Raw genomic sequence first — 20,947 nt, forward strand, 5'->3', positions numbered from 1 at the left:
TTTTTGATTTTGTTCGCAGTCATTTAAGACCTGTAGTCCTTCCACATAGGGCATAGCATTTTTACATGATGTCAAGAAGTCACTGAACTCCCTCAGTCTGATTGACTCCTTTGGTCCTATTTTTGTCCAGTTGTTAAGTTTATCCCTGAAAGCTCTTTGCACTACAAATGGGTGTCCATACCGCTCGTTGAGGGCATCCCATGCCTGGTTGTATGCTTCCTCATCACTTCTGTAAAATGAGCCTTCTAATACACAGAGTGCTTCTCCACAAATATATTTCTTCAAATAAAACAGCCTGTGCACAGACTCAGTACAGCTGGTTTCGATAAGTGCCTTAAAACAGGTGCGCCATTCAATGAACTTTAGTGGATCTCCGGAAAACATAAATGGTTCTGGTGCTGGAAGCCTAGACACTGCCAGAGACTGTCGTAGTGCTTGAACCAGGGTTACTTCATTTATTGTGGGCTCTTGTTTATTCTCAATGTGAGGATGGAGTGAAGGGCTGTTGGAGGCGCCTTGTTCCCATGGAGTGCTACATTGTGGAATTACTGGATGGCTTGAGAGCTGGACATTAACTTCTTCGGCTCCTGTGCCGCTTCTTGGGTTGTTCAATTTGGACTCTTCTTCTACATACGCATTATATTCAGCCTGTATCACCTCCAAGTCTCTTTGGTTTTCCATTTTTTTCAACTTTGTTTCTGCTTCCATAACTTCTAGGTTTCGTTGTGCCTCCAATCTTTTTAACTTCTCCCTTTGAGCTGAGATTTCTGCTTCCCTGTTAAGTTCAGCCCTCTTAGAAGCCAGTCGTGCCGCTGTTTTTGCCTTTTCCAGTAATACTGCCTCCGACGCTTGGCTTCCCCCCTCAGCTCTTGATACAGTTGACCCATAAATGGACTTGGCATCATCTCTTTTAAGTAGCTGAAGTGCTGCAGCTCTAGCGGCTGCTGGGTCAAACACTGTTGTCTCAACCTCAGCTAGCCGTTTTTTCAAAAGAACAACCACTTCCCCAGTCACTGAAACACAAGTATCAATTTTCCTCCTTATATCTTGAGATGGAGTTGTCATCCTCCTTAACTCCTCATACTCTGTTGTTAGATTTAATTCCCATTTCTCCAGACTTAAAATCCATTCCTCTAGATCAGGTTTTGAGCATTCCCCTTTTAGTTTGAGTCGGACATATTGCACCTCTGGTTTAAAATTGTGATACAAGGAGAGAAATTTCTTCTCTCTTTTTTGCACTGAAGTGTTTAGAAAACCCCGCACTTCAATTTCAGGTTCAAGTGGTGGCTTAGCACCCCCCTGGCCTTGTACTTGAGGCTGTGCTTGGATCTCAGCTAGTCTCCTTTGAATGATTTCTCTTTCAGACTCATTTGTCTCAGTTTCCAACATTTTTTCCAGTTGAGCCCTTTGCTCTTTCAATGCTCCCTCCATTTTTACCTCATTCAAAGTGACAATGCAGAACAGTTATTGCACACTCCAAAATAAAGTGACCTCTGCAGAATGGTTGCACACTCACATATAAAGTGACCTCAGCAAAATGGTTGCACTCACAAAAAATGACCTTGGCAGAATGGTTGCACACTCGCAAATAAAGTGACCCAGTTCAGGATTAATATGCCACGCTCTAAATTAAAGTGACTATAGTTCAGGCTCATCATTGCACACTCTGAAATAAAGTGACTTTGTGTAGAATTAGCATGGAACACTCCAATGTAAAGTGACTCTAGTTTAGGCTCATCATAGACCCTCAGAAATAAAGTGACTTGTGTAGAGTTAATATGGCTCACTCCAAATTAAGGTAAGGAGGAAGTTCTAGAATTAAAGGGTTTAGAAATCAAGCTATATAAAGCCCCATTGTCAGCTCTTTGGATCGACACTTAAGAAGCCTTCCCAACTCTTAATAGACCATTAGTTTCAGTTTTAATTCATTATATTGTCGTGGAAAATAATTCAACATTCACCCTCCAACAATAAAATATCATTTTTTTTCCTTTTTAGGTATCACAATATGCCAAAACTCAATACCAATAAAATCTCGACTTCTCAAAGTTACTTTTCAATTCCCCACCCACCATACCGTCTGACCTGTGATGTCACGAGTCACGACTCCTGCACCCCACTGAACCTCTTGTCGAGAACTGGAGACCAAAAGAGCCGATGCTGCCTCCTTGTGGTCGACCCGACTGAGCCAGTTTGGTTTATTTAGGTTGGTCGTTGGCTCTGAGATTCACACTGGAAGTTCAGGAACTTGTAGACGGGCAGGCGGTAATGTAGTACTATGACAGGGGGAGGGGAAGGGGTGTAGACTTGCAGCTGTCTCGTCTCGTGTCACTGCCGCTGCGAGGCGAATGGCCGGCCGGCGGCCGACTCTCCCGTCGTCTCTCCTGGCGTCGCTTCGGTGCTCCGAAGCGGTCTCGCAGGCAGCCTCGCCGACAGTGAATGGCGACGTTTTCACTTTAACTGCTCCTAAACGGATTTCATCCAGGCAGGAAGGAGGGCACGATCCGACTGCTGTTTCATGGGTTTTATTTTATTTTCCCCAAGTAAACACCGTGAAAACTGAAATATAACAAAAAACATTTCTCAATACATGATCAATAAAAACACTCGTCAATGTCCTGGGTGGCAGCCAACTTGCTGCCATCCCCTCAAGTCCATATTTGTTATGTTATATTTGTTAAAACAAATTAAGTTGTACAACAACAATAAGATGCAATAATAAATAAATAGAGATGCAATTAAGAAATATGTTGTACAATAAACAATAAAAGATACCATTACAAAACAAAGAACCAATAAACAAAGGAACAATAAAAGGTAGCATACCGTGTGGCCTTTTCTGCCCCAGATATTTAGGAGTAGTTAGGAATGTTTAGCATGAGAGGTCCCTCTCATGCCCTGTACCTCTGGTTTGTTTGTTCAGTCTGTCTGCCCGAGCCCAACAGGTGAGTTTAATGCTAAAGTGATTAGTCACGTGATACATGTCCCTTCGAATGACACAGACAGAACAGCAGATGGCACCATAGCGAGGTCAAACAAACTAATATGCAAGGCAGTACACTGACCAAATTTCAACAACCCGAGAACAATAAAATGTCACAAACCACCAGTTTGGGACAGTTACAATAACTTATAACACTTTTAGCAAAACTGGTGTCACACATAGAAACCCATTGAAATACTCTGATTTATGATTACATTATCTAGAGCACAATACATATGACCACTCTCCCCTAAAAATATTCAACATTTTCTCCCAGAATTGTTTTAGAAACGCAACCCTCAATTTCCTTGAAACAATAGAACAATCCTTATATAGCCTACAATTTAGAAGTTAGCCACTCCCTGAGAAGTTAATCACGCCCTGTGTACTGTATCCCGCTGCTACACTGCAGCTATGTTAGCACAGACCCACGGCCCAATTCCCAAAACCATTTAACCAACAGCACAATCATACCTCTCGCTTTTGGACCGTCGCTATTTATTGTCTCTTTATGCATTCTTTTACCACCTTTGCCCCGCTTTTCTGCCTCAGCCGCGAACGGTGCTACGTCACATATCATTCTTCCTGAAAGGTCTGTCCTTCTTCCTGAGACGACAATCACTTATCCTTTACAGTCTCTCCTTCTTCCGTGTCTCTCAAGTAAACGTCCCTGACGTATGCGGATGCGACGTGCCTTTGCGCAAGTGGAACCTATACTTCTCTGCCGGAGCCGCCGCTACGTCACTGACTCCACCTTTGCCTTCAGAACCCATGTCGCCTCTCGCGACCGAGTTTTTCCCGGTGAACCTAAGCGCAACGGTGGGGGCTTGGGAGTGTGGGGAACACGCACCACTGACTACTATTGCTGATGATGGAGAGCTTATATAGCTTAGCCTTTGTATTGAAAATGAGAGGCACTCTTGCCGATTTATTAAGAGTCGAGACTCGTCGCCAATTGCAAGATATTTAAAAGTTATTTGGGGCCATGATGATGATGATATCCTTTTCTTCCCACAACTAGACTAAGGATTTATGTGCGAACACTTGGAGTACATGCATCCATCTTCAACCGCTTATCCGGAATGGGGTCGGGGTAACTATTCCAATATAGATTTACAGGGTTACCTTTCCAGATGGAGCAACATTAGCAATTTCGCCCTGGGGATCCTGAGGCGTTCCCAGACCAGTGTGGAGATATAATCCCCCCCATCTGGTCCTTGGTCTGCCACGGGGTCTCTTCCCAGTGGGACGTGCATCGAGGACCTTCCTAGGGAGACACTCGGCAGTCAACCGTACAAGATGCCCGAACCACCTAAGCTGTCTGCTTTCCAAGAGAAGGAGCAGTGGTTCTACTCAGAGTCTGATGACTGAACTTCTCACTCCATCTCTAAGGGAACGGCCAGCCACCTGTCTGGGAAACCTCATTTCTGCCCCTTGTATTTGTGATCCTATTATTTTGGTCATCATGACTCACACTTCATGACGATAGGTGAGAGTAAGAACTAAGATTTCTCTGTGTATCGAGAACTTTGCCTTCTGGCTCAGCTCTCTTTTTATCACAAAAGTGCGATACCGCGACTGCAATACCGCTCCTGCTGCTCCCATTCTTTGGCTGATCTCCTGCTCCGTCCTCCCTTCACTTGTGAACAAGACCCAGAGATACTTAAACTCCTTCACCAGGGGCAAAGTCTTGTTCCCTAACCAGAGTGCATAATCCATCGCTTTACCACAATGGATTACGGCTCATTCTTATTGATACAGATAGGAGAATATGATAGTTAGTTTGTCAGGTACTTGGGTATCTTGGAGGTGTAGTGTATCTTGTACACCAGACCCATTGCAAGCTGCTACTCTGTCAGCTACTGTGAGCCACCCCACGCTTATGTAGTGATAAGCGGTGAGGTGGGCACGAGGAGGAAGACCAAGCACAACCCTAATCAGTTTGTTCTGGGCTGTTTGGAGCTTTAACTTTAAGGCAACTGGGGCATCACAATACCAAATGAGGATTCCGTAATCAATGAGGGGTCCAATAAGAGCACCTCCATGACAGAGTCTTTCGTGTTCAGCAAATTAACTAGTCTACCCTCTTCTGGAAATCACATTACTTCTGGTTAAGCGGCATGGGGTTTTCTTTAGGGTGTGGTATTATGTTAGTCCTTTTGTATTTGTGAAAGTAGTAGTACCTAATTGTTTAAAGAGAGGTTCAAAATGGACAATTTGTAGCACAAAACATCATTTTAAACATGGTAGAGTATGTTAATAATACAATAATACCAACATCCACATCCAACCGCCACTGCAGTTTTAGTTAGGTTATTTTATAAAATCATTTTATAAAAGTAACAACCTCATTGTTGTTTGATTTAGATCCTGTGGTCTGTTAGGACACCTATTGGTTGATTGGTTTTAGAGTTAAAGGGATATTCCACTTTCAACAGGGAGCAGTGGAAGGGCCTCTCTCCACATACACACCCATTGTAACTTCAAACTCCATTTTAACCATGATAGATTCATTATAAACACCCATTATTTTTTTCTGGTGACTCATACTACCCTCCTAATATGTGAGCAGGCCGTGTTTCTTTTATAACCTTTTTTCATTTATTTTTAATAATTATTTGGTAAAATGGAAAAACTTTAATACAATATAGTGTGTGTGTGTGTGTGTGTGTGTGTGTGTGTGTGTGTGTGTGTGTGTGTGTGTGTGTGTGTGTGTGTGTGTGTGAGTGTGAAAATAGAAACATACTCACAGCATCATGCAGGAGACTGAAGCACAGAGAACAGAGATGTCTGCCAGCAGTGATGTGGTTGTGGAGAGAGAACCGTCTATGGATCCACATGATAACTTCAACACAGTCACCAGGATCCCACAAAACAGGTTGGGACTTGGAACACAACATGCTGATTTTCATTGATGAATTACTAGATGATGTGTGTAAATGGTTTTAAGTAAACCCATAGTCCAGAAAATGTGTCAATCTTGTGCAAATAATAGCAGGAACTATAAACTTTTCAAGATGTCAAATTACCTGAAAACCTCATGATGTTATACCCCCCCATCACCACAACACAAGGCTAGATTATATTCCTGGCCAGCCGGACCAATTGCTACATGTCAATACTCTCTCTCCATGTTTCGAGTGTGTCTCCACAGTAGCTGTCAAAATAGGATTTTTAGGATTAGGATTTGGTCTCAGTCTCGACTTAGTCAGGACCCCCGTTGGTCTCGGTCTCGACTCGGACTCAACCCCTTCCCACACTTGGTCATGATTCGGACTCGCCCCCCCTCGGATTTGGTCTTTACTTGGACACGACTACAACACAATACTCCACTTCACCCCTAGCACTCACCTCTTCATACTCCACCTCACCCCTAGCACCCGCCTCTTCATACTCCACCTCACCCCTAGCACTCACCTCTCCATACTCTACCTCACCCCCTAGCACTCACCTCTTCATACTCCACCTCACCCCCTAGCACTCACCTCTTCATACTCCACCTCACCCCCTAGCACTCACCTCTTCATACTCCACCTCACCCCCTAGCACTCACCTCTTCATACTCCACCTCACCCCCTAGCACTCATCTCTTCATACTCCACCTCACCCCCTAGCACTCACCTCTTCATACTCCACCTCACCCCCTAGCACTCATCTCTTCATACTCCACCTCACCCCCTAGCACTCACCTCTTCATACTCCACCTCACCCCCTAGCACTCACCTCTTCATACTCCACCTCACCCCCTAGCACTCACCTCCGCCCAGACTCCACCTCACCCCCTGGCCATAATGTTCTTCTTTGTTTCAGTGAGGTTCACTTTGTGAAACCAGAGAGAGCATCCCCTGCACCCAGCTGTCTGTCTATGAGAAGTGACACATCCATGGGTCGGTTTATTAACTTTAGAGAATCTGCAATGTAAGTTACACCATTACTGTTTCTATTAAAGGACTATACCAACATAAATACTGTGCATGTCATTGTCTACTCACAGGTTCAGCCATATACTGTACATACAACTATTTTCCCATTGATTAATTCATTTTAGATGTGAGAACAATTTTAATTGCTTCCTGTCAAACAAATACATAATGTGTGATTACATCAGCAGGTCCTAACCAATGTCAACCTCCAATATTAATGCCAGAGACTAACAACTGTCAATCACATAGCTCAATGGTCATAGCATGGCATTGCTCAGACTTATTCTGAGTAGGTCTGGGCGTCTGGCCACAAGGCTACAATGGTCACTCCATTTTACACATGAAGCTGAGACACTAGAGGGCAGCGTTACTCTGTGTAGTATGTCATACTAACTTGGTGGACACAGCATATAGCTCTATTCTAGCACACAATTTGTAAACATGTAAACATTTGGGTTGCAAAGTTTAAATCCCATTTCCCCAGCCCCTAGGTGATAGGAGCAATAGGAAATCAAGATGTGTCAGAAAAGCTATTTCAGCTGGTCTTTAAAATACTACAGACCCTTATCTAAGTGTGCGTGCGTGCGTGCGTGCGTGCGTGCGTGTGTGTGTGTGTCAGCCACAGGATGAAGCAGGATAGAGGGGTGTCTCCTGCTGTCAGTGACTGGTCCATGGATCACCCTTTTAACTTTAAAAGAGAACTCACTACTCCTGACTCGGGGTGAGAATTAACATTAATATTAACAACAACAATAAGCATAATAACTTTAATAATAATAATTGTTGTTGATGTTTGGGTTACCAGCATACATTTCTGCTTTTTTTCAGTGTGGGAGCGTCCCCTGCTCCCAGCTGTCTGTCTATTAGCAGTGACATGTCCAGGGGTCTCATTGGTAACTTTAAAAGAGAACTCACTACTCCAGACTTAGGGTGAGAATGAACTAAAATGCTTCAGTTAGAATAGATGGTTGCTTGCACAACTAAATATGTTAATAGTCACGTAATAATAATAATAGTAGGCTACGGTAATACTAATAAGGGTAATAATGTTTTGGTTACCAGCATACATTTCTGTTTTGTTTCAGTGTGGGAGCGTCCCCTGCACCAAGCTGTCTGTCTGTGAGAAGTGACAGGTCCAAGGGTATCCCTGACAACTTTAGAGAATCTGTAATGTAAGTTACACCATTAGTGTGTTTTGTGTTAAACAATGTCATTGTCTATTCACAGGTTCAGACATACAGTATACTGTACATCAGTAGATTGTGTTATGTTTTTTTTACTTTTTTTCTACATTACATTATATTCGGACCAATTTCAACCACTAACATTGATGACCGACATCTGTCAATCCCATAGCTCAGTGATCAAACCCATGCACTTCCAAATGAAGTTGACGCTAGACACTAGACTACTCTGTGTAGAATGTCATACAAAGATGCTTTTCAAATAAACGCAGCTAAATATTCATGTATGTTATCTCTTTTTCTCTCTCACACTGTCTCTCTTCACTCTCCTCTCTCAGTGAGTTCAGCTCCATTCTGCTGAGCTCAGCCTGCGTCAGGTGCAGTTTGTGTTCTTCCATTCTGACGAATCCTGTCTCCATTCCCTGTGGACACAGTTACTGCAATCATTGCATCAATAATTACTGGTCCCAGCCAGGCCCAACTGGGGACTATGCGTGTCCCCAGTGTATGACCAGCTACTCAACCCATCCTGTACTCTCAGTTAACCTAGCGTTAGACTGGACACTGCAGGCTCTCCAGGAGACCAGCTTTAGTCCAGCCTATCCCACTCTGCCACAGGCTGGACCAGGAGATGTAGCTTGTGATATCTGCTCTGGCCTCAAGCTCCGAGCCGTCAAGACCTGTGTGACGTGTAGCGCCTCCTACTGTGAGAGTCATGTCAGGCAACACTACACTGACCCAGCACTGCAGAAACACACCATGGTCCAGGTCAATGAAGACACCAAACTCTCACAGTGGGGGAGGAACTCTGTGAAAATGGAGGACATCAAAGAGGTGAAAGTTATGTTTGTACACACCTGTGGTTATTAGGGGTTTAATGTCTGCTGTTTTTTTTTAAACATGCAAACTATAGTTAGAACGGAGAATTATTGTAGCTTAGTCTATTATTTAGATCAAATGCTTATCTAAATAAGCTGTGTCATCATTATTGTAGGAACCGTTTGAGGATAGTGAGTCTGAAGAGCATCAGGAGGTTGAAAGTAAGAGGAGGAAGATGGAGGTTGAAAAGGAAGAGACGTTCCAACATGGCAACCTGGAGCAATCTGACCTGAAGAATGTCTCCACACATCTACAACCTCTACAGGAGAAAGGTGACCCCCTGACCCCTTGCATATTGAACATGATGTATTGAGAAAATAACTCATATGCTCTGTATTGTCTCTCCTCAGTGTCAGTGTCTCATATCAGTCTTCCACATCGAGCTTTCTCAAACCTTTTGAGCTCGAAACCAAAAAGATACATTTGGTGTCTCCCCGCAGGACCCAAATTTAGATTGGCTAATTATTTCTTAACAGAAATCGTGCCAGCTATTGATGAATTAATCCCGCCAGCGTTTTCAGTGTTTTTACCCTATTTTCCGAGGGCGATCGCGAAAGCTTGTGTATATACACAGGGCCATTGGTATGTGCCTTTAAATATGCCTTTAAGTAGTTGGTGGGCTGCAGAGGTGTATTTATGGGATACGCTTGGTGCTGTTGTACTTCTTGTTCAGGTAGAGAAGAGTGTGGCCACACATTTTACAAGGAAGTGATATTTTATTTGTTTTACGAGTGATAATGAAGATAGAACCCTGGCTGTTCACAGGTTTACTTGGATTATATTTTGTTATTAAATCACCAGTTCTCCAGCACAGACTCCTTACTTATTTTAGCATAGAAGTAGAACAAGTTAAGGATTACTCTGAAACGAAGAGGAGGACGGTGGTTATAGTGCTCTGTGTCTTTGTGGACACGATCCTCAATTATTTTTTTTTAGAAGAAGAATTGAACCCTATGGAGAAGTGCTTTTCATTTCCGGGTTATCTCTGCAATGCTTTCGTCTCCTAGCAACCGAGGATCGTTCTTACAGTAGAGAACGGCGATAGTAATAAGGTAGTTTTTTGTTGTTGATGACGTCACAGCACGGCTCTACTGTACTTTACTGTACTGTACTAGGGTTGTAACGATATAGTAACTGTATCGAAATATCGTTTTTAACTTAAAAAATCGAAGTATGTCGAAATGAAAACAGCTGAAATCGAATCGTATCGTTTTATTTTGTATTGTATCGAATCGGCAGTGCAAAGAATCGATTGTATCGATACTACCTACTTGTGCATTGCATTTAGCATTTTTAAGAGGAAAAATTAAAAGGAGGGGTTTAATTACTTTTCCTTTCCATATAGCTACACTGGTCTATCGATAAATGTGTGTATTCTGTGGGTTCATGTCAAGGTGCAGGTTTGTCAATATACAATGTCCATGTATTTGGCAGATAATCACTGTGTTTACTTCCATAATAATACATGTTTTGATAATTATAATGAATATAGCATAAACAAACTAGTTCACATGAACGATATCGATGTAACTAAGATATCCAATTGGCTACATATTTTTTATATAATTACAATTATAAAAATACATTTATGTTGAGGCCACTTCCTCATTTTCCACCGTGGTAACGTGAGCCGCCCAGTAAGATGAGCCCCAGGCAGAGAGAGCTCTCGGACTCTTTTCAGACTGTTTAGACCACGTGACCTACTGTATCATAATGTACATTTTCAGGGCTTGACATGACACCAGAGCGTCCTGACCGCATCACGCCACCCGAGCTGGGACTGGCCCTTGTACAGCGGGCGCTAGGGTTCGGCGATGATGTTGGCTACCCACCAGACCCGTCTTGAAACACGGACCAAGGAGTCTAACGCGCTAGCGAGTCGTAGGGTATTCAGAAACCCTGTGGCGCAATGAAAGTTAAGGGTGGCGCCCGCCGCCCCAGGTGGGATCCCGGCCGCTCCGGCGCCGGGTGCACCACCGGCCCGCCTGTCCCGCAGCGCCGGGGAGGTGGAGCATGAGCGTGCACGATAGGAACCGAAAGATGGTGAACTATGCCTGGGCAGGGCGAAGCCAGAGGAAACTCTGGTGGAGGCCTAAAAAATCCTAAAATCCAAATGATCCTAATGTTGCTCCCCTCTCTGTGTCCAGGTGATAATCCAATGGGAGGAGGTGGGGCCTCTCCTCAGAGTCAACAGGCCAGCCTGCTACAGGACACCAGGATGCATGTCAACGTCAACAGCCAGGGGTGAGAGGACACATCACAACAAAACACATCATGATACACGCTGACACCTCTTCAACTGATCCAAAATGCTGCGGCATGACCAGCCAAAATTCTCACAAAGTCTCCCCCCTTCACCCGTTCCCTCCACTGGCTCCCGGTTGCTGCCCACACAGAGTAAAAACACTGATGCTGGCCTTCAAAGCAGCCAAAGGTACGGCTCCTCCATACCTCCAAAGCCTGATTGATCCCTACAACCCCACCCGTTCACTCAGATCAGCTAACACAGGGATGCTGTCTGACAGAACCTTCACTAAAAACCAAAGCAAAAATCCACTCGTCCTAGACAATTCGCCCTCCTGGCCCCCAAACTGTAGAATAAACTCCACGTCGCACTTAGAACAGACTCACTACCTAGCTTCCACCGTGGTTTGAATACTCATCTCTTCATACTCCACCTTAGCCCATAGCACTTACCGTAGCATAGCACTCACCTACCCTCAACAACTATAGGGGGCGGCAGTGGCTCAGGGGTAGAGAAACCGCCATTATGGAGGGTCCTTGAGCAAGACTCTGAACCCCTAGTTGCTCCCGGGCAGCAGGTTGGTGCCTTGCATGGTTTCCTCCGCCATCGGTGTATGAACGTGTGTGTGAATGGGTGAATGTAATGCACAATCTATGTAAATCGCCTTGGATAAAGGCGCTATATAAATGCACCATTTACAATTTTAACATACATGATTTTTTTTATTTTTTATATATAGCGTCTTTTAACCCACTGTTTTCCTGGAAAACTATTACTCAACCTCTGTAGCAGCTAGTAACAAAATTCCAAAAACGATTTGATAGCTTTACCTTTGGCTTTCATAGAAAGATATTTTTCCAAAGAAAAAAGAACTACTGTTGGCTACTACATACTGTACCTACTGTAATACACAAAAATGTGTTCCTGGCCTGAGGGGTAAAAGCACAAAAATGTCTTTTGCTAAAAAGTTTAGGAAATGTTGAGATGGAGAATACACACACACACACACACACACACACACACACACACACACACACACACACACACACACACACACACACACACACACACACACATTCATACTAGCGCTACAAAGGATGAATATATTTTAGTTTTATTTCTCCCTGGCTCAGGCTGATGAACGATGGCGTGGGTTCAATGCTGACGGCCATCCCTCCCTCTGCCCCGGGCGTGAGGAAGAGCTGGCATGAGTACATCACACAGGACATGAGAAACCTCCTGTTGTACGGACTGTAAGGGACTGAGAACATCATCACTATATACTGTAGCCCCAGTGGTTTACCTGGTTGTCCTCTAACACCACACCTCTGTCTCTTCTCTCCCACAGTCTCCGGGCCATCTTTCCTATCAAAGATCCCGCCATCCTAAAAGACAGGCGGAGGGAGAACTTGGTGGCCTATGTCAGGAAGGTGGACGGAGACGCGTATGAAGCAGCCAACAGCATAGTAAGCAACATTATGAGATATCCTCTAATATTAATAATCACTGACATGAATAAGACATTTATTGTAATAGGTCATTTGGAGGTGTCACAGGCCAATGAGTGAATGAACAGTACCATAATGTTTGATGTGATGTTGACAAATTCAGTAAAATGCCTGAGATGGGTGTTGAATTGATACCTCGCCCTCCCAGGTTATTCCACCTCTTCTGTACATCTTGTTGTTATCTTGTGAACAGGACCTGTGTGTTGTTTTCCCTTGGCTGCTACAGCCCACATCCACATTTATATGGGACAAAGACAGGAACAAAAACATTTCCCCAAGATTCTTAATGTCATACTACTGTATGTAACCTTTTAGATAAATCCGTTAATTGATATTTTGATATAATCTTTCCATCCATTTCACATAAATGTGTTTTTTAGACAACCTGACAAACAACATAGGCAATGGAAATGTATATACGGTACGTAGTTAGAAAAAAATACTGTGGCAATACTACGGCAGTATGACTTTATCCCTCCACTGTCCTAATTGTCTTTCCCCTCCTCTCCTATCTTACCCTTTTCCCCCTGCCTAGGATGAGTACTGCCACCTGCTAGCGGAGAAGATCTGTAAGATCCAGAAGGAGTTGGAGGAGAAAAGGAGGGCCAGGCTACAGAAGCAGGGCCTGCTCCCCGGGACGGGTCAACCTCCCACGGGACGACCTCCAAGTGAGTGAGACATCCATGACCTGTATGAACCCTAAGGTCTAATTAAACCATTTGTGTGATGGAACGTGTCCAACAAAACGATTTTTCTCTCCCTATATTTTGCATTGTTTACAATGGGAATGCTGTTTTTTTTTTAAACACAAGCAGTGTGATGGGATGCTGAGTGTTTATTTTGAACTCACAAGTTCACGTGTGGTATTAATTTGTATCTGCTTGCTGAGAGTTAAAGTATTTCTGATGTTCTTCCAATTGGCCAGTAGTTGGGGCGAATCCGAAATTTCCGTGACCGTGAGAGTATAGGTCAGTTTCTCAGTGGTTTTGTCAACTATGAAGGTTAAATAACAAATTGAGCTCCCATGTCCCTCGCAAAAATGTGAGCAAAATGTTTGACAGCCGCTGAAGGTCTGGTTCTCATCCACTTACTATACACTATACTATAAAGAAAAATAATACCCCCAAAAAATCTGCTTTAAGTGAATCCATTGCAAGCATTTGTTTTGCATGAAAAACATTCCTTGGGCTAAAAACGGATCCCAAAAGACTGTGAAAAGTGATGACTCATCACTAAACCATAGTCTTGTTACTACAGTTGGAAGGGTTTTTAATGTGAGCGTCTTGGCGTTTTCGGACAGAAGAAAAACATCAAACCGAGTTTGAAGTGAGCGGTGGTGCGTATGTGTGTGGCCGTGTGTGTGCATGCGTGCATGTGTCTGTGTGTGACTCAACAGCGCCACTTGGTCACCAGCGGTATTGCAGCTCAGGCTACAAAGTAACATGGATAGATGATGGAAAAATATTAATCCAGTCGGGTGAAGTTGACAATTTATTGAAGAAAGTTCAGCAACAGAGAAACAGAATACACAGCATCAGAGATCTGGCCTTCTGGCCAGAGCTTACACCCCGTGGGGCAGAAGATCTCCTGAAGTGTCATTTGGGACACCTCTTGTACACATAGATGCTCTCCATAAATGGAGATAGAATAGAAACATCTATACTAAGTACCATACAGTATATAATAAATTAGTTGCTAAAGCACAGTAAAACTACTAGTAAGACACCTCAGGGTGACTTGCGACCTCAGGTTGACATGCAACCTCGCCCTTTAGGGCGAGGTCGCGCCAATTCTTGGCTATCTGGCCAACCACAGTGTTTCTCTGGCGATTCTAGTTGTTGTCATTCTGGGGGGAGTTTGTTCATGTTTTTGTGAGGGTATCAACCCTAGGAGACACTGGGAGAACATGCAAACTCCACACAGAAAGGCCCTATCGCCAACCCCACCTAGGGTGTGGTACAGAATGACTCATATATATGACTCATATATGGGCATAAAAAGTATGTCATGTGACATCACTTCCAGTACAGACAGTCAGACAGACAGACAGTCATTGACTCCGGCCTAACAATGGCTACTGTCTATGACGGTAGTCCCATATGACATGATGGACTGGACTATCTCCATATATAGTGTTCTCCACTCCATGTTTAGGCCAAACAGGTTTTCTCCATTTCTCCATGTATAGGTCCAAATGCCCAACGTTGAGCTTGACAACGAAACGTTAACACAGCTGCCCCCATATTTACGTTAGAAAATATGTTAAATTCTAAGAACGTTTCTAGTACCGGTTTGATGCAAGAGCGAATAAGCACTACACTTCTGGAATTCTGTGCGTCGACTTAAAGTCGGATCCAGGCCTAATAACTTTATCTGGCCGCCCCGTTGCCACCTCCTTGTTACATTTTCTTTTCTCCAGGTGGATGGACATTCTTTCATAGGTTATCTAAGTCCAGCCGCCCCGTATCTGATCGGAGGAGGATACAGCACATTGTACCTCATCCACCCTTTCTTCTCTCTCCTTTTGGTATCTTTATCCTCCTCCTCCTTTTTTTCTTTTTTATTCTTCTTTCTTTGTCTTTCTTAGTCTTGTGTATCCTTCTCTTTTTAGTGTCTTTCTTAGTCTTGTGCAGCCTGCCCCGTACAGGAAGTGATGTCACGACTCACTGACATCACACTGACAGCACTTCCTGTACAGAATACGTACGTAGACTCAAGCGACAAGGTTTTTCAGGGTAAATGCAACCTTTGGTCGCAACAATAAGACTGACTGGTTAGGTTAGCAATGACCATGTATAGTCACACTTTAGGACAGACTATATGCTGACACAGAGAAGTAGAAGTCAAATCTAAATCTAGTGTGAGATTTGCTTTAAACTAAGTTCTACAAAGTTGAATGTAAGTAGGAAATACACATTTGACAGTCTATAAATATTTCTACCACAATAGTAACATAGATAGTAACATATACATATGTCATCACTGCAACAAACAAACACCAGTAAGGTCCCTACGAAGTGTCTGTTGAACTTGATGTTGGAGTAGATGATATCCACGCTGCTTTAAATCAATCAATCGTAAACTTTCCCTGTCTTCTCGTTTACAGACGGTCCCCTCCCTGACCCAACATGGGTGAGACCCCCAGGACCAGATGGTAAGAGATACATTTTACGTCAGGTCTTACTCATTTTGGCTGTGACTTGGGCCCATGAGTTCAAAGATTTTAAACCTTATCCGATTGAATACGATTTTTAAATTGTTTATTTTTGTGATCCAGGATCAGACAATCCAGCCAAATGATGTCCTGGTATTTCAAATAAATTCAGGATAGGATCACTCTGATCCAGATTCAGACTTTTCAAGATGACCAGATTTAGATTCTGATTCTCATAATAGTAAATAAAGCACTTTACAATAATGACCTGTTATAAAGCATTTTTAAACATTTATAAGCTGTTTGTAGATGAGTAATAACCATGAACAAACTGTTTGTTGACATTTGCAATTACCCGGTTTGGTTGAATGCTTGATTCTGATTGGTCAAGCGCTGAAATCAGCGGTGAATTATAGGCGTATAATGACCTCTCCGCTCTATAATTCACTGCTGCCTAATCAACGGCTCAGGACACCTGCTGCATTCAGGCTGCACTGCATGGATTTAGTGCCGTTTCCAACATGTCAGCCATGTAAACAAACACACAGCATCATTTACAACTAAACGTTGCTCTGAAGAATGTTTTTAAAAACATTTGAGGCGAGAAATAGACAACGCAGTGACAGAAATGGATTCTATTTGATCAGCACTTCCTTGTTTTCCAAGGCGACCGTGTTGCACAGGGGGGGGGACGCACTTTCAGCCGTCTGTAAACAAGGAAATACTTTGTTTTGTCTGGCGCCTTGGGGAATTATCAGCCTGTCGTGTCCATATAAGCCATAATGACCACGCAGCAAGACGTTATCGTATACATAATACATTATTAGTAAACTATTCGTGAATAAGCCATTTATGTACATTTGTAAATGATTATTACATCATATATATAAGCTATTTGTAGATAAAGAACTAATCATTTACAAGCTATTTATATACATTGGTCAATTATTATGAAAATGGATAATAACATTATATAAACAGGTCATTATTGCGACCGTAGGGAGCAAGTTTACTATGAGAACCGTCACAGCTTGACCGTATCGTATGTATGTATACATGTAGCCTATACGTGTGACGCCAGACACTGTGGTGTCATCACTGTGACATCACAGGTGATATCGCAGATATCAGATACTCAGTGCAGGAATCTCCATATATAGGCATTAGAGCTGGGATACCCGACCGAAATCCGACGGGACCCGACAAGCCCGACGGGCTCGGGCTCGGGTCGGACGCATTTTCATAATTAATTGTCGGACGTCGATTCGGGTCGGACATATTTTTGATATAGCCTCTGCCTACCTATATCATGACATGCATCATGCACTCTCTCTGATGATGCACGCAGCGTGCAACTCCTGTGTGTGTGTGTGTGTGTGTGTGTGTGTGTGTGTGTGTGTGTGTGTGTGTGTGTGTGTGTGAGTGTGTGTGTGTGTGCACTGTGTGGCACTGTGAGTGTGTGTGTGTGTGTGTGCTGCTCGCAATGCTGCAGCCACGGAGACAACTCTGACCACGGAGAAAAGGCGCAGCACGCTGTTGTGGTTTGGAAGTGGCGTGCCGCTGAATGGAGCTTCTAGCTTGTGTTCCACTACTGTCCCTTGCATTGGATGTTTATTTTTCGGCGCTGTTGTGTGCAGTCGCAGTGCACTGTGCCAGGCCAGCCTTGTCCGTCCGTCCGTCCGTCCGTCCGTCCGTCCGTCCGTCCGTTCAACACACATCACATCACTCAAGTAAATCCTGGCTTATACTTCTTCATCACGGCGTGTTCCGTGACAAAATGTGGCTGATCTGCAAGCTCACAACGCCTCGCATCCGCGACGCGGTGTGGGCTTGTACTTTCCAGGCGCAGAAACTTGCATAATGAATGAGTCACTGTGTCAGCCGTCCAGCGCAGGCTGCGCAGCGCAGCGCACGTTATTATTTTGTATTATTTAATAATCGACATAGCCTACTATTTAAACACTTTAACAAGCTACAGACAGTGTGGCTTAATATTCACATTAAGGGTAACAAGCAGGCACGCTGCATATTAGAACAAGTTTGCTAGTGAGTGTTAATCAGTGGCTTCCTCAAAGAAAAAGAAAGGAGGTGAAAAAGCGTTTGAAACATAAGGTTCGGGCCTCGGCTCGGGTCGGACGCTTTTTCATGATTAATGCTCGGACGTCGACTCGGGTCGGACAGAAAACTGTCGGACACAGGTTCGGGTCGGACAGAAAAAATCAAACCTCGGTTCGAAGTGGAGTGGTGAATCTGAGCGTGCATGCGTGTGTGTGTGCGTTTGTGTGTTTGTGCCTGCACAACAGCGCCCCTCCTTTAACTTGTGTGGCCACTCAAGGTATTGCCAGGCTACAGACATACCCAGCCAGCCAGCCAGCCAGCCAGCCAGCCACATAGCCAGCCACAGACATACCTGTCTATTGGGAGTGCTTTCACCACTCCAAAAATGGGCCCGATCCCAGCTCTAATAGGCATGAACAGGTGACATCACAGTGATGTCACATACTCAGAGCAGGGATCTCCATATATGGGCAGAAAAAGGGATTCTGTTAGGGATCTCCATATATGGGCATAAAAGGGATTCGTTATGTCAGATACTCAGAGCAGGGATCTCCATATATGGGCATAAAAGTGAGTGTATCCCAGATGATGCCCTGTTAAAAGAACCGCACTAACAGAATCCATATATGGTCAAGACAGATGGTGCGACCTTAGGCGTCTTACTGGTTGTAAAGTGCTACCAGAAACGGTAATAATTATGACAACATCGAAAGTTGTCCGCCTTTAGTGTGGAGGAGCTAGCTTCTCTTCTCTGCTCCTTTCTCTTTTGCACTGGTCTGGTATCGAGAGGCTGCCTCTTCAATGTGTCTATCTGTGCAACAACATCAGTTAAGCTAGCCCAGCCTCAACTGATCTGCAAGCCCACAACGTGTCACTGGCTAGCTTTTTCCCCTGAGCGACACCATTGTACATTGAAGCAAAAAAACTATCTATGGCCATTATATTCGCGCGGTAAGAAGTTGTAACCTAATATTATTCTCTTATTTAAAAAAAAAACACAAAATGAACCTAAATTAAATCCACAACAGGGGTTGACACTAAGGTCTCAGAGGCACTTGCCCGTCAGGCAAGTGCAGGTCATGTTCTACTTGCCCAAAGGTCATGCCCACTTGACCGAAAAGTAAATTGTCCATTATAAAATGATGGGCAAGATTTTAATTATTGCTCAATTAAACACTTATTTTAAGTTTTGTGGCTGTGCGTTAAACGTCATACCTCCAAATACTGTACCATTACCTACATAGCTACGATTGTCTGTGGTTTCAAACGTTATTTTATATTTTTAAGTGTAGCAACAGTAAAAACAGCACATTATAGGTAACATTCCACAGAACAGAAGATAGCCCTCTGGCCACATTCACGTGTTTAGACAGAAATCTGGTGTTGTGTTTATAGACTGTCGCGTCCCCTCTCAAAAGAGCACTTGCCCGGTCGGGCAACCTGAAAGAAGACTCCACCTGCCCTACGGTTTTATTTACCTGCCAGGGGCAGGTGGGCAAGCCTTAGTGTCAATGCCTACACAACCCTTAACTCATTTAGTTGGGTTCACTTTTATTTTTAGCCTGTAATAGCATCTGTGTGTGTGTGCACACTGACAGCTCTACTGTTGGCCGGCCAGTTTCCCCTTGCCCGTACTATGAAAACCAGGAAGTCACCTTACATGAAAATGTATTTTTATTACTAAATTTGTATATATATATATATATATATATATATATATATATATACTAGAAATAAGCCCCCTGCGGGGGCACGAATGACACACACACACACGGAGTAAAAGTAACACACACACACACACACGCACACGCTCTCTAAAGGCACAAATGCAACACTTACACGAATGACACACACACACACGGAGTAAAAGTAACAGCACGCACACACGTGCGTGCACATTGTTTCTCGTTGTCTCACTGCTTCTGCCAAGCAGGATTTAGAAGCACGACACAGTATACACACGTGTGGTCGGCGCGCGTGCGCGTGCGTGCGTGCACAGTCATACAAATGAGAGTGAATGAAGCAAAAATAAACATCACAATCTGTCAGCAAGTATTGAAAGAAAGTGAACAAAATTAAGTAAATAATCACCTGTTGTTGATGCTGCTGCTGTTGCTGCTGCTGCTGCTTTAACCACGCGTAAATAGTGTTGGCGTTTATGACGGCCAAGGGATGTCTTTTTTTTCGTCCCATGTTTTTACACAGGAGGTGTGAAAGGAAGATCTGTCCCTATAAAGGCGATGTCGTTTCTTGAATTTGACTTCGAGAGATTGCATCGCCGACGCTGAACTGAGCGAACAGTGTGTTTACTTTTAAATGTATGTACAGTCCTGTTTGCTGGTTGTGTCTGTGTGACGCTAACTCTGCACCAGAGCAGTACTGGGAAAGATGGATAACCACGGCCCGGACTCATTTTTGAAGCTTGTGATTGGCTGAACCGGACGTAGGGAGCGCTCCGTTGTAGTCACTTGGACCGCGCGAGGTGCACCAAAACCCAATAAATCATTGCGTTTATCGTGCACTTCAGGCCTTACGGCCTGGGCCTAAATAGAACGGTTTCCATCCATCTTTCCCAGTGGGATCCATAATCAGGCGAGCAGTACGTGCTATGAGTACGTGCTATGAGTGCGTGACGCGAAGAGTACAACAGCTGTTGGCACATGCGCAGTTGGGTGGGCCTAGCGGGCATTGGGCAAAATAGCTGGCTAAAAAGCGCCTGAATAATTTCGTTTTATATTAACTGTACGCCAATGTAAGTACATTGATGGTGGCAAATGTGCCTATAACGTTGGCAGAGTACTGATCAGTACATATGCCAAGTGTGGAACCTCTAGGATTAGTGGTTTGCTGGGAATAGTCGGCATACGCCATTTGGCACTCCATGGACTATTTGGGGGCACTCCATGGACCCGTTCTCCAATTACTATATGTGTGTAACGGAGGTGATCCGAACCTCCCCACCCGGCTACAAACCCGGGTCTCCCGCGCGAAAGTCCAATATCTTAACCATCAC

General features: G+C 43.9%; 1 protein-coding gene across 9 annotated transcripts in view; it reads left to right on the plus strand.

Moving 5' to 3' along the window:
* The window catches only part of LOC308293413 (uncharacterized protein), a 116,460-nt gene that overhangs the window by 30,875 nt on the left and 64,638 nt on the right, over positions 1–20,947 (plus strand). For 4 of the 9 annotated variants that reach the window (XM_080735916.1, XM_080735917.1, XM_080735920.1 and 1 more), the window contains exon 5: positions 7,735–7,836. In XM_080735916.1, the coding sequence (XP_080592042.1) occupies positions 7,735–7,836 (102 nt within the window). Of the gene's footprint in view, positions 1–5,721; positions 5,862–6,793; positions 6,902–7,734; positions 7,837–7,991; positions 8,079–8,428; positions 8,925–9,084; positions 9,242–11,116; positions 11,214–20,947 lie in introns of all 9 variants that reach the window. The other 5 variants (XM_080735911.1, XM_080735915.1, XM_080735921.1 and 2 more) reach the window with 3 other exon arrangements.

Source organism: Nannobrachium achirus (genome assembly GCF_963921795.1).
Source record: "Nannobrachium achirus genome assembly, chromosome: 10".
In the NCBI taxonomy this organism is placed as follows: domain Eukaryota; kingdom Metazoa; phylum Chordata; class Actinopteri; order Myctophiformes; family Myctophidae; genus Nannobrachium; species Nannobrachium achirus.